The sequence below is a fragment of the Etheostoma spectabile genome, chromosome 1 (genome assembly GCF_008692095.1).
Source record: "Etheostoma spectabile isolate EspeVRDwgs_2016 chromosome 1, UIUC_Espe_1.0, whole genome shotgun sequence".
In the NCBI taxonomy this organism is placed as follows: Eukaryota; Metazoa; Chordata; class Actinopteri; order Perciformes; family Percidae; genus Etheostoma; species Etheostoma spectabile.
The window spans coordinates 9,826,733-9,840,983 of record NC_045733.1 but is presented as its reverse complement, the minus strand read 5'-3'; the positions used below and the strand labels follow the sequence as shown (position 1 = coordinate 9,840,983).

Below are 14,251 nucleotides of genomic sequence, written 5' to 3'. Positions count from 1 at the left end.
TGGAGATGCAGAGGTCTTGTCCGAGGTTAAGTCAATGTGCTTTTCAAGTGGCGATGTGAAGGCAGAGAGAGTATAGTATTAAGGGTGATTTAGTTGGAGAATAAGAGGTTTGTTTTAATGAGAAATCACTGTAATACATATGATGATAAGATACAGTATGTTTTTCATGTTAACAAAAATGTTGAAACATTTCCTTGGTCAGTACGGCAAGTTCAGATGTGTGACCTTTGGTGAGGCCAACTTTACTTTGCATCTTGTTTGAGTGTCTGCAGTGATTTTCCTAATGTATTAAGAACATATGCAGAGTTTTTCTGGAGAAAGCTCTCTGATTTCCATGTGACAGACGGAAGTGATCTTGCTCAGCTCCAGCAACAGATCCTGCAGCATTTTGTGTTTTAGCTCTGTACATTATTATAACTATGGGCATGTTACTCCTAACATCTGTCTTTTTATGGATATCAGTTGGATTTCTATCTTTACCAGAGAAGTCTGAGGCCTGTACAGGAAATTACTCCCTTGCGCATTGTGAATTTGTCTTCAGAAATGTCTGTTTTGAGTTTGTTGGGGGATCTAAAACCTGGTCCCAAGCCAGGAGCAGCTGTGAAAAGCGAGGAGGGGAGCTCCTGAAGGTGATGAACAGCCCGATAAAAATGTTCCTAAAGAACATCACCAGAGAGAAAAACACCGGCAACTTGACCTGGTGGCTAGGGGAGGAGGTCCAAAGGCAAAAACAGGAACCTACTTTATGTGAGTAAAATACACAAACATTGCACTTCCTTTGTTAGTTGTATTTTTCTTTTTACAGTTTATTGTGTTTTTCACTTGTGATCATTGAAATTAAACAGTATACTGTATGTTTGAGACCTCCTGTCACAATCTTTACATGGAGAGTGGTGGACAGCTCAAGCACGCATTTTTTCCAGTTTTTTTATTTGAGTAGTTTTTAGAGGCCTTGTGACTAAAGGTTATTCAATATTTCAAAGAAAATTAAGTACACCTGAATTCACTAATACCACAAAACTATCAGAAATTTAGGGGGCAACAATTTTGTTGTTGTGGATAAAACATTTCTTGCTTCCAGCTCGTGAAATATAAGGATTTGCTGCATTTGTTTGCATTATATCATTAATATATATCACAAAATAAATATGTTGTGGGATTTTTTTGGTTAGCCAAAAGAAGCAATTTGAAGACTTTACAATACTTTTTTTTACATTCTTTTTTCAAATTTTACAAACTAGTTGATTAGTGAAAAATAACAGATTAATGAATAGTTGCAGCCTACTTGTTTTTCTCTTTGTTGGGTACAGGGTAATGCAATTGTAGCTCAAAGCAATGTCCCAAAAATTAAGCTTTTCTGATGACGTGTTGACACTTTTTTTTTTTGGCAAAACAGTAAATGCTGACAAGTGCAGGTACATGAAGCTAAATCCTCTTAAGCTCATCAAAACATCGGACTGCAAACAGAGACGAGGCTTCCTCTGCACCCACAGTATGCAACAGCTTAAATTTACTTAAATTACTTACTTAAATTCCGTCCTTCTTTACCTTTTTCTTTCCTTTTACTCTGTCTCTGTCTTCCTTTCTTCTCTTGCATTCATAACAACTGAGTGAAGTTTATTACAGTTTTATTCTTTTAATTTCACTTTATATGCAATATGCTGTTTGTTCAATGTTTCCTTTTTGTTTTTAAGATGTGAGGTCTTCTTCAAACACAAAGGTAAGAGATACTTTTCACAGTCAGTAGGAAGCTGTATAAACATCCAGACTCAATTTTCCTGTTCTTGTTTTCTTAGCAGAGCACAATGGTGTCTAGTCCTGCAACCAGATCTCGTAAGTTGAATTGAAACATTATGTGTCTCATCAACAATAAAAGTGGGTAATGTAAGAAGTGGGATGTGGATCTGCCTTTCCTTCTTTCTCTACATCTCAAAAACACTTTGATTTCAGGACCCAAAAGAGATGTAAATGCCATGGCTTTGTCAGTTACAAACATTGTCACATTTCTCATGGTGAGAGATGCCTCATTAATTTCACATACAGACTGTTTGACCCACAAATCATGAAAACCAATGAATATAATTATACCTCAAAGTTCACAAGTGCTGTTTATCTGAGACAGGAAGCAGATGCAGAACTACTGCGAATGGAAACGACAGCAGGGGAGCCGACAAACGACAACCGGGTGGGTCCCTTCACTTCATGGAAAGTGTTGCATTATTGTTGTTGCATTGTTCACCTTTTGTATTCTGAGAGATTAAGTCATGGCGCATACAATGAATGTCTGTTTTTCCTTTCTCAGGACAAATTCATTAAGTATTTGTTGAATGCCGTTAAAATCCTTCCTGAAGAATTTGTTTTGCAAAACGACACTATCAGTCACATCATCAACTGTAGCACTGGCATCCTCCTTCTGTCAATGAACAAATGTGACATCCAGACTAACCCGAACCCTACCGTGAGTACTCTGACAGCATTTAACTTTTGTCATCATTATGGCTGTTACACTTTGGTGATGTTCCATCCCCCCCCCCCTCTCCAGTCTTTGTTTGAGGAGGTCTTTGAAATCTTTCGGACAGTCTCAATGCTGGTTGGTGTAGCAACCAAACAGAGCATTGTCATCAGGCACCCAATAGGCACCATCTATCAGAGCACGTAGGTATTTTTGCTCAACTGGTATTTCTGGTATGCAATTTCTAACCATATACAAATGGCAGCAAGTATGTTTAAAAACTGCTATACAATATATTCTAAATTTGATTTCCCTCCTTTCAGTTACACACCTGCTGACCTCGGCAATGCTGTGCTGGGTTCAAAGGAAGATGGTGTGTTCATCGAACTCCCCTCATTTGCAGCTCTTCAGCCTCAGCTTGGAACAAAAGGCACAATCATTGCTCAGGTGTGTGTGTGTGTGTGTGTGTGTGTGTGTGTGTGTGTGTGTGTGTGTGTGTGTGTGTTGTGTGTGTGTGTGTGTGTGTGTGTGTGTGTGTGTGTGTGTGTGTGTGTGTGTGTGTGTGTGTGTTGTGTGTGTGTGTGTGGTGTGTGTGTGTGTGTGTGTGTGTGTGGTGTGTGTGTGTGTGTGTGTGTGTGTGTGTGTGTGTGTGTGTGTGTGTGTGTGTGTGCTATTTTCCTGTGTATGTGTTTTTTGCATCTTTGTTATCATCTACAGTCTTTTCAGCAGAGCTTTTCTCCTTTTTAGATGGCTGCATTCCCTCAGAATCCTCATCCGTCTAATCACACCATCTCAGGAACTGTTTGCAGCCTTTTACTTAGTAATGGAGAATCAGACATAAAGCTGGCAAACCTGACAGAGATGATAGAGGTACAACCAATTTGAGAACTGGGTATAATTTGTGGCATTTGTACTATAGTGCTATTTTTTGAATGGAGGTGGTAAGCAAATGTGAAAATGTGCAGAACAATACGACAATTTAAGATAATGGTAAATCCATAGAGTCAGTCAGTGCAATTTTGAAATTGGCAGAGTTGAGATGGACATGTCACATGAAACAGGAAACAGACAGTTTTATTAGAAAGGTTCATCAGAGTGACTGCACAGAGTGAAGCTCCTTGCTGGCTGGTGTAAGAAACAGCTAGTGACATCTTGTTTATCAGAGCACTAACCTTTGCCAGATCAACAGTGAAGAAAGCAGTGACATAAAAAACCCAAAACAGAAGAATTTGCTGTTTCAAATTGAGCAGAAAAACTTGGTCACATCCTTTGTTTAATGTATTTGAAAAAACTCCATTCAGGAATAGGGTACCCACATCTGTTTTAAATTAGATATTTTTTTGCCTTTTTAGGAAATATTGATAATCTTTAATTATTGTAGTAAGAAAATGAAACTCCCATTTTCAAAAGAGCTTATACAATTTTATAGTTTAGAGGAAAAATACCTTGTCTTAATTGTGTAAATAAGTATATTTGTTCCAATGTAAAGTTTGATTCAGTGTTATGTTTTTGGTTGATTGAGATATTTTTTAGTAATACTAACTTGCTCTCTCTGGTTTTCTAGATCTTTTTGCCTCATCCAAATCCTTCAATACCGATCAACAGTACCATTGTGTTGGAGAAAGACACAAAAGCACTGACCAATCTCAATGTCTCAGACACTGACATGACCATCTTCTTCCGCGTGGAGTCCAGTGTTAATGTATCCTTGGTTCTTAGGTTGTCTCAAGGGTCACCTCCTAACGATACATATTTCAGCAGCAAAACCACCTTGAACCTAACAAGTAACTGTCACTACATGCAGGCATTGCTGCACACCCTAGCCTTTGATTCTGTAGTCATTGAGTTCCTGTAACACTGTTTAGCATAGGAAAGACAATATTTTATCTGTATATTGGTTTTGCATTATGAAGTCATATGTTGGCTGATTTCTGCAACAGGAGACTGTCACTGGATGATAACCCCGGAGATGTTACGGCATACACCTGGAGCCTGGTATGTTGACGCTGGACTCTTCAATTCCCCTTGGAAGCCAGGCCTGACGCTGAAGATCACTTCTTTTATGAGCAAGTGCATGTACTGGAACATAGAGAATGAGACATGGAGCACCGAGGGCTGCCAGGTGAGTTTCCACCTGGATACTGTTTAGGCCCTGCATGTGCAGAAATGTTCTAGTAGCACCAGTTTAGTTTAGTTTATTTAAGGATTGCTATCATAAGCACACACGTGCCTTTGGTCTTCCTGGGTTCCTGAACATAAAGATACAAGACATACAATAGAATTACAGACATTTTAAGAAATAATCACAATCTCCAAGCTAGACAGATGCACAAATGAGAATAATTAATGACTTAGCAATGCAATTAAACATGAAAGCAAAGAGAGAAGTAGTTCCATATCAGAAAGTGATGTGCTGTCTTTCATCTTAGGTGGGGGACAAAAGCACTCCAGAACAAACACAGTGTCTTTGTAACCACCTCACCCTCTTTGGGAGCTCCTTTTTTGTGATGCCAAACTACGTAGACCTTTCTCGCACAGCAGAGCTGTTTTCCACCCTGTCTCAAAATTATGTGGTGCTGGCACTGCTGTGTGCTTTCTACGGGCTCTACCTGGTCACTCTGCTATGGGCCTGCTATGCCGACCGCAGGGCACGGTCTAAGGTCAGTCTCTCTTAACAGCTCTCATAAGACGTCCTTTGTATGTGTGTTTGTGATGTTTCAACCAGTGATAGAAGTAGTACTTAGATCTTTTACTTAAGTAAAAGTAACAACACCACAGTGTAAGAATAAATCCTTTATTCTAAATCATACTAAAGTAAAATTAGCCTACGTAAGTATTAGTATCAAAATGTAAAGTACAAAAAGTAAAATTACTCATTTTGCAAAATGGCCCATTTTAGAAGAATATATATTATATTGCAAGATTACAGTATTAATGCATCAAAGTGTAAGCATCATTAATGTTGCAGCTGGTATAGCTGAGACTAATTTCTCATATCCTGCAGTGTTACTTAATCATGATAATACACATATATAATATTTTATTAGTTGATTTATACTTTGTATTTATAAAGTACAAGTATCTCAAAATTGTACTAAAGTACAGTACTTGAGTAAATAGTTACTTTCCACCCCTGGTTTTAACCCACAGTCCAATGTTACCATCTATTTAGTATATGTATACAAGTAATCTTCAAGCCACATTAGAAAAATGCATATTCTCTTGTTAATTATGAACTATTTTTAAGTGTGTTGTCTCCAAACATTAAGCCATAAATGTCCTTTTTTTGGAATGGTGGATATTTTGTTTGGAAACTAAACTCTTCATATTCATTCCACCTGCCAACACATTCTTGTTTATGAACCAACATGTTTTATGTTGAACTATCAGAGGAAGATGACTCTACTGGAAGACAACCACCCAGGCGCTCAATACAACTATCTGATCGGTGTCCAAACTGGCCACCGCAAGAATGCTGGGACCACCGCCAATGTTAGTCTTCTTTTATTGACAGAATTATGGTTTGTTTCTATTTACTATTGTAAGCTGTTACCATACATCTTGAGTTAAAGATCCATACTGTATGTTTAAGCCTGTTTACAACAAATTGTGTATACTTGAGATTCATGAATTAACTCCTACTTCTCAGACTTGGTTCTCTTCAAGCTCGAATATGAATATAGTTGATGTTGAACATTTTTTGTGTATTGAAAGCATGGATATTTTTTTAAATCTTTGATGAGGGAAGCCACACCATTCCAGTTTAACTGAATAGCATTGCATTCACATGAATGTTCTCATAAAATTGAATCCAGAAGGCAACAAACAAACATAGCCATTGTGAAAAGGAGAATATAAACTGGGATAAACCCTAAAGTACAGAGTTACGGGCACCCAGATAGCTCAGTTGGTAGAGCGGGTGCCCATATATAGAGGTTTACTCCTCAACGCAGCTGGCCCGGGTTCGAATCCAGCCTGCGGCCCTTTGCTGCATGTCACTCCCCCTCTCTCTCCCCTTTCATAACTTCAACTGTCCTGTCCATTAAGGCCTAAAATGCCCAAAAAATAATCTTAAAAAAAAAAAAGTACAGAGTTACAATTTTAAAGTCTGTCTTTGTTTTGGGCCAACTCACAAGTCTTTGATGTTCAAACTTCCCACCAACACCTAAATGCATCAGAATGCTGGACCCAGCCACATACAATAATACTTGTATAGAGATATGGAGAGGTAATAACTGAATGTGAATACATTGAATGGCAACAATGTGGGGTGATTATAAAAAAATGTAAATGTAAAAATGTATTTTTTTAAATCAAGTTTTAAAATATTAAAAATGCACTGATTAGTAACTATAACCTGGAAGTTATGTCAAGTATACACAATTCATAGTAAATGGACTAAACTATGACACTAAAGTGTGGTCCTTTGCACAATCTTGGTTCAGGTCACTGATGTATGAACACAGTGCTGTTACATCTGTTTGTTGTGCTGTCATTCAGGTGACAGTGAAGTTGATTGGCTCAGATGGCGAGAGTGACATACACATCCTGACAGATCCTGAGAAACCTGTGTTTGAGAGAGGAGCTGTGGATATGTTTCTGTTGGCCACCCCCTACCCACTGGGCGAAGTACGAAACCTCAGGCTGCAGCACGACAACTCTGGAGGTCGCCCATCATGGTACTAGAGAAGCAAATAATAAATGTACTACTATTTCAGGCCAGTGCACAGTGATTCCCATAAAAATAAAAGAAGTTAAGTTTGTCTTTCAGATATACAAAAACGCTAATTTCCCATAGTTGTCCATGGCAGCTTTCTGAAAATGGCATGATTTGTTTTAAAACAAGTACAAATTAAGTTAACTTTTTTTTTTAGGTTGTATCTTGACGTGAAATTTACATAGTTGTGTAGTTTTTTTATGCTTACATTTATTTAGCTCTACACTGGACATGTGAATTATAGGTGTGTGTCATTGTGAAGCTGTAAACAGGGTTGTTACAGTAGACCTGTGTACAGGTAGCTTTTATTGCATCTCTGCTGGACATCTTGCTGGCTTCTTCACAGTGACACTTTGAAATGACAGGCCTGTCTCATCATTTATTACTCTTTGTTAAAACTTTTTATTAAATACCACTCTCAGCATACTCTTCACATACACACACTTTGAGGGGAATAAATCTGAGCTATTTAATATAGAAAGTAAATTGGGCAATATGCAGTACTGTAGTACTTTCAATATGACCAATGTATCAGAGGTTGATGCTATCTTTAATATTAGCTTCGCCCACAGTCAAGTAATCCATCCGTACAGTAAGTGATGAATGGAAATTTAAAAATAAAATACATACCATGCATAATATGTATATAAATTCTCTAAATTTGCTGCCATTTGCTACTCCCTTTTTGCAAAGTTACCAGTGTAGCTTAAATAGTATCTAACATCTGCATTCGTCACATAAAATTACTCATATGGCAAACCTTTTAATGTTTGTTGTCTTTTGAATTGCCCTTATAATAAGGTATATAAGCAAGGTGACCGTACAAGACCTCCAAACACGACATGTGATTCACTTCTTTTGTAACTGCTGGTTGAGTGCTGACCATGGAGACAACATGACAAAGAAAACCTTCAATGCTGCCAAGAACAACGAGATTGCCAGCTTCAGGTCAGACCACTTTACATTGCTAAAATAAACAAATTCAGCTCTTGAGGAAGTGTCATTATGGGTTTCTGTTTTTCTTTGCCAGGAATATTTTCCATAGCAGAACATCGACTGGCTTCAGGGATGAACACATCTGGGTGTCCATAGTAGATCCTCCCTCACGTAGTCCGTTCACACGTGCCCAGAGGGTCTCTTGCTGCATGAGCCTGCTCCTCTGCACCATGGCCATCAATATCGCCTTCTGGAGCATTCCCATGGATGCGAACTCGCCAATAGTCTTCAAGATTGGTGAATTGTGGAGTCTTTGATTATTTTAGCTGCTGATTTGTTTCCTGACCTGCAGTGCAAGGTTTCATTCAAGAGGGAAAGATAATATCTATGTTAATTTCATCACTGTTGTTAATAATTGTGTTGTAGGTGTCTAAAGATGTTTCTAGAATAAAAGATCACTTACACAACAAACCTACAGTTTTATAAGAAAGTCATTGTATTGATTATAAAACCAAACATACATATAAATTGTAATATAATGAAAGGCTTTCTTCAAGTCTCAAAGTTTTGAATGAAATGAGAAAAGGTAGGAGCCAATTTCCAAGCTATAGGGGAGGAAGTAATTGAGAATCAAGTCAATTGGCTGTCGGTTTTCTCTTGATATAATGTATTATCTCCAAAGGAAGCAACTCAAGCCCCCTTTTAAATGAAAGACTTATATACATACAATAACACACTGGTAAAGGTCAGTATTCAGTATAAGATAGTACAAGTAAAGATAAATTGCATGCAATTTAAATGGATGCTAGGTCACTAGGACTACAGTTAAAATTAGCTGGCTGGCTAACAAGGACACATTTACAGAAATGTGGATTAATGTACATTGTCCTCATAAATTGAGTGTAAAAATTGCAGTAGATACTTTACATCTGCGGATCTAAACGTCTTTTTGTTTTCTTTTAAAATCAGCTGGTTGGTATTTAAACACTCATCTCTAGTGAGGTCGGAGGCAAACAGAAAGCTGCCTGAGCTGATGACCTTCACTGCGTTACTCCTAAAGTGAAATATCTGCCCCTTAAGCCAAACGCTCCACAATTTTCACCAGTCATCACTAACTTTGTCAGTTTGCCATTTGGTCTTGGGCAGGTACTACACAGACTTCATCAGAGCTTTAATTAGGTTAAAGAGAGCCATGAAACCAATTCAGTTGCTTCTCATCACTGACACTGTGTCCTTGTTTTTGTTGGATCTCCAGGTTCATTGCAGATCACCTGGCAGGAGCTCATGGTGGGGGTACAAAGTGGTTTTCTCATGTTTCCAATCAACATCCTGATCATCACCATCTTCCGAAGCATCAGACCTCGCGTGATTTCAAACTCTCAAAAAGGCAACTCTGAGGAGAACTTGAGACCCCCTGCTGTTAACATACCAACTATTCTGAAGGTGTGTTTTGCATGACATAATCTATACAGGTGTGACTGTTTAGCACTTTTTTGTGTGATTTGTTACCTTGGAAATCCAGAGTTCTCGCGAGAGCACAATTTGAATTTTCTCAGCAAGTTACTCTGGCATTGAGTAATGTTGCTCATTAACTATGCACTTGTATCCGTGCTGCACCAATCACATTGGTGTATCTGATATAAGTGGGCCAGAAGCAAGCTAAACTGATGAGTAAACATTGCAAGATGGTTAAGGATGAACCCCAGTTGTTTGAAACGGCTTTGGCCGCTACAATGAACAAGTTAGACTTGGGTTTTTATCTAAAAGAGGAACAGAAGACTGCGCTCGAATCGTTCCGTTGCAAGGACGTTTTTGCTGTTTTGTAGACCGGATACGGCATGAGTCTAATCTACCAGTTAGCTCCGCTGGTAGCTAAGTGTATGGGGTTCTGGATACATCACCCCATGAATTAATTGCTGTGATTGGTCATAGTGTTATCCAAATGCGTGCAGTCAGATTTTCAAATGCATGCTTGGTTCCGCCCCTCGAGATGGATGACTTTCATTACTCAATGCCAGACCCTTAATCCTTTTGGATTTGGTTCTGGATTTCTAAGATAGTGATTTGTGCAATCCCCTGATGAATTGCATTTTCCACATCACTGAACTTGTAAGCCAAGTAACATTTCTCATTCAGTTTACGTTGCAGTTACTGCAGGTGACCTGTGTGGCTTTAACTTCTGCTGACCTTTATACTGTAAAATATTTACTCTTACGTTTTCATGTGTTTTGATCAAACAATTGACATATAGCATTTTGTATTTTTTGTGCATCCCTCAAACTTCCCTAGGACACAGAGAAGGTGATTTCTTTGGTGAGCAGTAATCCAAAAAACAAGATGTCAGAGATGCACAGGCTGGAGTCCACCACTGACCTCTACCTTGCCTTGGAAAGGGTGCATGAATTCATCCAGCTTATGCAAGGTGTTTTTTTTATTTTATGAATTTTTTCACAGTAAATTAACATTGACTACCGCTTGTTAGCCTGGTCTACAATCAAGGTAAAAAGACTGAAACAAACTCAAATTTAATGTGCATTTACTGTACATAAAAGGACAAATAACCAGAACAACAATATACATAAACAAAAAAATCCAAAAGGGCTAAGATAGGGCAAGTTTGTGAATAAGTCACACCAAAGTGGTCCTTAAATTAAACAGACATGCAATTAGAGCATGGTCTAGGGATGCAGGCTTGGACCCAAACAAAGCATGACAGCGTCCTATAGGGCACATATATATTCCATTAAGGGCCACACCAACAGAGTGAGTCTCTGAACACTCTCCAACTTCCCCAACCTGTCTGTTGCTCTCAGCTCCAAGCTCAATAATTTCTACTGAAGATGTGAATCTTAAAAACACAGGTCACAAATACATACCTTAATTTATAAAAGAAGATGTGATTTGGTGCACTAGTGATTATTAGAATGTATATGCTGTGCAGAGAAAATGTGATGGCATTCTGGGCTGTATGTAATCCTGTCAAAGGGGTGAGTGAGAGTGACCCCCACTGGGTGTACTGCAGCAAGTTCCTTCTGGCTGGTCTCTGCCACCTCCTGATGTGCCTGGAGAAACTGGATGAAAAGCACTTCCCGAGTCCACAGGAGTACCAGCAGACCCTCAACTTCACCAACCTGCTGGTTCGCAAGGCGGAGATGGTCTTCAGTAGCCACTTGTCCTATTGGTCAGCACTCCAGCCAACACACAGAAATTAAAACTAAAATTTTTGTATATAGTCTTTTTTGGTTTTATTTGACTGGAACATTGTGTGCGTTTTCCTCTCATTCCTTCCTTGTCCTTGGCCCAGCCCGCCTCCCGTAAAGAAGAAGAAGAAGAAGGCGGCGAGCTGCTGGCTGCCCTGGTGGTGTGTGTTCCTGGGTTGGTTCCTGTTGGTGTCCATCAGTGGAGTATCCACTTTCTTCACCCTGGTGTATGGCTTGGATTATGGCAAAGAAAAGTCAATCAAGTGGGTCATGTCTTTGGGCCTCTCCCTGTTCCAGAGCATCTTTATACTGCAGCCTCTCAAGGTGGGTAAAGACGGAAAAACCTTAAACTAAATTATTTCCAGCATGCCACACTAGATAAAGGATAATATGACTACAATTAAGATAATTTTCTTTCTTGTAACTTGTTTTGTTCACAGGTTCTAGGCGTTGCTGTGTTTTTTGCCCTGCTGCTGAAACCTGTAGCTGTTGAGGAGTCTGAAGAAATTGAGCAGGTGAAGTTAGGTAAGAAAACCATTATCTGTTACCAGAACAAGGTGCTGTTGGTGAAATACTGTGTAATAAGTGCTGTGTTCAAAAATGTCATGTCTGCTACAATGTGTCATGCATTATGTGTGTCTTTTCTTTGTCTTTTATGTTGTCAGTATTCTTCTGATACCTGCAATGTTTAGTACTTAGTTTTTCATTATCCTTAAACCTGAAACAATCAATATTTTACGTTAACGATGCATCAACTGAGTACTGTAGTTGATGCATTGTTAACGTAAAATATTGATTGTTCCAAACCAACAGAGAATTATCACCCACCTCTGTAGTTCCGCTCGGCTCTAGTTGTTGTCTTTTAAGGCATTATCTTGGTTTGACAGCCCAAACCTAAATTGTTTTTGTTCACTCTCAAAGTGTTATTTACGAATATAACAGGTAACGTAACCCACTGTACGCTACCGGCTCAGCACCAAACAGCAGAGTTAGCAACTAGTTGGTGAACACAGTGGAGCATTTATCTGTTAAAGAACCACATATTTACCTGAGGAGTTGGTGGAGACCAAAAACCGAGCTAAAACAGAGTGAATAATAGACTTACATTCAAACAAGTTGCTCCGTGTCTGCTGTATGTGTAAATAAGCAACTGTAAGACGTTGCTAAAACATTTTGCCATGACAACTTAAAAGTTATATGTCGTTTTCACAGTTTGTTTCTGCTGCCCCCAAGTGGATAACATTTCAGTTAATGCAGGTTTAACAGCTTTTCCAGAATTATAATAATATTTAAATAACACTGTAAACCTAAGGGGAATAATTAAGTAGCTCCAATACATTTTATTTGCTTTAACAAACTTCTTACAAGCTTGTCACTCGCAACAAAAACTTTCATAATAGAGTAAATATATAATATCTGTGACAACTAAAGTTTTATAAACTAGCAAACACTCCAGAGTAAATATGCTGCCTTTTATGATAAAATGTGAGATGCTGGATTGCAAGATTTATCACATAACTTTTTTTAGTCCAAACTACCTATTCATAATTCATTAAGCAGACAGAGGTATACATTCCATTTTGTTTCAGGTTGACTGCAGAGAGCTCTGATGTAATGATGCATGTGAAATAGTAAAAATATTTGCTTTGACAAATATAAACTACTGATCCTTTTAGTTTCCTGCTTCTCCCGAGTGACTTTTTTTTCCTTAAGTGTATCAGTGCATTCTTCCTTCAGTTAAAGAGCAGTAAAGTACTGAGAGTCTTACTGCACTTCTTCTCTATTTAACAGAGCAACAAGACAAGTGTAGACGGTACTCTGGCAGGGACACACTGTGAGAAAGCTGTATTTAGCCAGATAAGCTGTCTTCACCAACAGTCACAGCTGCCATCCATGGCACCCTCATCCTCACTTCTTCAACACTATTTTGCACTTATTATTAGTTCTAATTGTCTGGATATACATACATACATACACACACACACACACACACACACACACACACACACACACACACACACACACACACACACACACATACAGAATTTCCAAAGCCGGAAAGGTGAGTTAGAGTAAATGAGTAATTAAATAACTGTTGTTCTAGCATATCAAAGTGTTGCTTTTTCCAAGTAACTTACTATCCTTGATGATGTATATGTAAAGAAAATTTCTGGTTGCTTTACTTCAATTCATGTCAACACACACAATCAGTAGACTCCATTTAGAGCTTTAAGAGACATTGAAGCACCTTTAAATATCAAGAACTGTAAGACCTGTAAGACCTATCATGAGCTCTTTGAGGTATTTTGAGAGTAAACTGTCTTCAATAAATTCATAAAGTAAATATAATTAACAAGTTATGGAATAGAAGCCCTGCTAGAATTATTGAATGTCTTTCAGATATACTTCATAAAAAATGTGTATACAATCTACAATATCAACTTTAAAAAATTGACGGCATTCAAAGACATCAGCCACAGCCCACTGCTGTCAACATGACTAGACGTACTATTGTATTACAGCTTTTAGAAGAGTGAGAAGGTGCTTTTGTGTAATATATTTGACAAGTGGGAGCTGATTATTAATTAACCACTTTTTTAAGCTTCATGTCACTGTAATACATGCTGAAGGTGCATGTCATGAATTTTCGTCTTACAAGCCTACTTTTATGCAGTTCAGCCTGTCCTGTTGAATGATTGATGTAGCAGAACTAACTACATTAAAGTTTATGCTTTTGGTTTGGGAATACAAGCGGGTGTAGAGATGCTTTAATGCCCTGTCTTAGACCTCCTGTACTTTATTTAATCACTGATTTATTTATTTTTTCATTAATTGTATGTATTGTTTGTGTGAACTTGAATAAACAGATCTTTATTGTCTTTATTATTCAATAGCTTAATGCATTCAATCCATTAGTGACTTATAACTGAAAGAGCTGAAGTAGCT

General features: G+C 38.2%; 1 protein-coding gene across 1 annotated transcript; it reads left to right on the top strand.

Moving 5' to 3' along the window:
• Positions 1-81: 81 nt before the first annotated feature.
• On the top strand, positions 82-14,178 carry pkd1l3 (polycystic kidney disease 1-like 3). Its single transcript, XM_032508102.1, has 23 exons — positions 82-747; positions 1,397-1,492; positions 1,695-1,720; positions 1,797-1,833; positions 1,951-2,012; positions 2,123-2,185; positions 2,303-2,458; positions 2,543-2,655; positions 2,776-2,899; positions 3,200-3,322; positions 4,017-4,236; positions 4,393-4,574; positions 4,882-5,112; positions 5,843-5,944; positions 6,953-7,131; positions 7,971-8,117; positions 8,200-8,402; positions 9,361-9,548; positions 10,395-10,527; positions 11,091-11,286; positions 11,410-11,629; positions 11,746-11,830; positions 13,097-14,178. Exons 1-23 carry the CDS (start codon positions 420-422, stop codon positions 13,141-13,143), a joined length of 3,261 nt encoding a protein of 1,086 aa, XP_032363993.1. The 5' UTR covers positions 82-419; the 3' UTR covers positions 13,144-14,178.
• The last annotated feature ends 73 nt before the right edge of the window (positions 14,179-14,251 follow it).

Bases quoted from the DNA above. Each gene is read 5' to 3' on its own strand.
- pkd1l3 (XM_032508102.1), top strand. From the start codon at position 420: ATGGGCATGTTACTCCTAACATCTGTCTTTTTATGGATATCAGTTGGA. The intron at 5,113-5,842 runs GTCAGTCTCTCT...TTGAACTATCAG, and splicing joins ACCGCAGGGCACGGTCTAAG to AGGAAGATGACTCTACTGGA. The intron at 5,945-6,952 runs GTTAGTCTTCTT...GCTGTCATTCAG, and splicing joins ATGCTGGGACCACCGCCAAT to GTGACAGTGAAGTTGATTGG.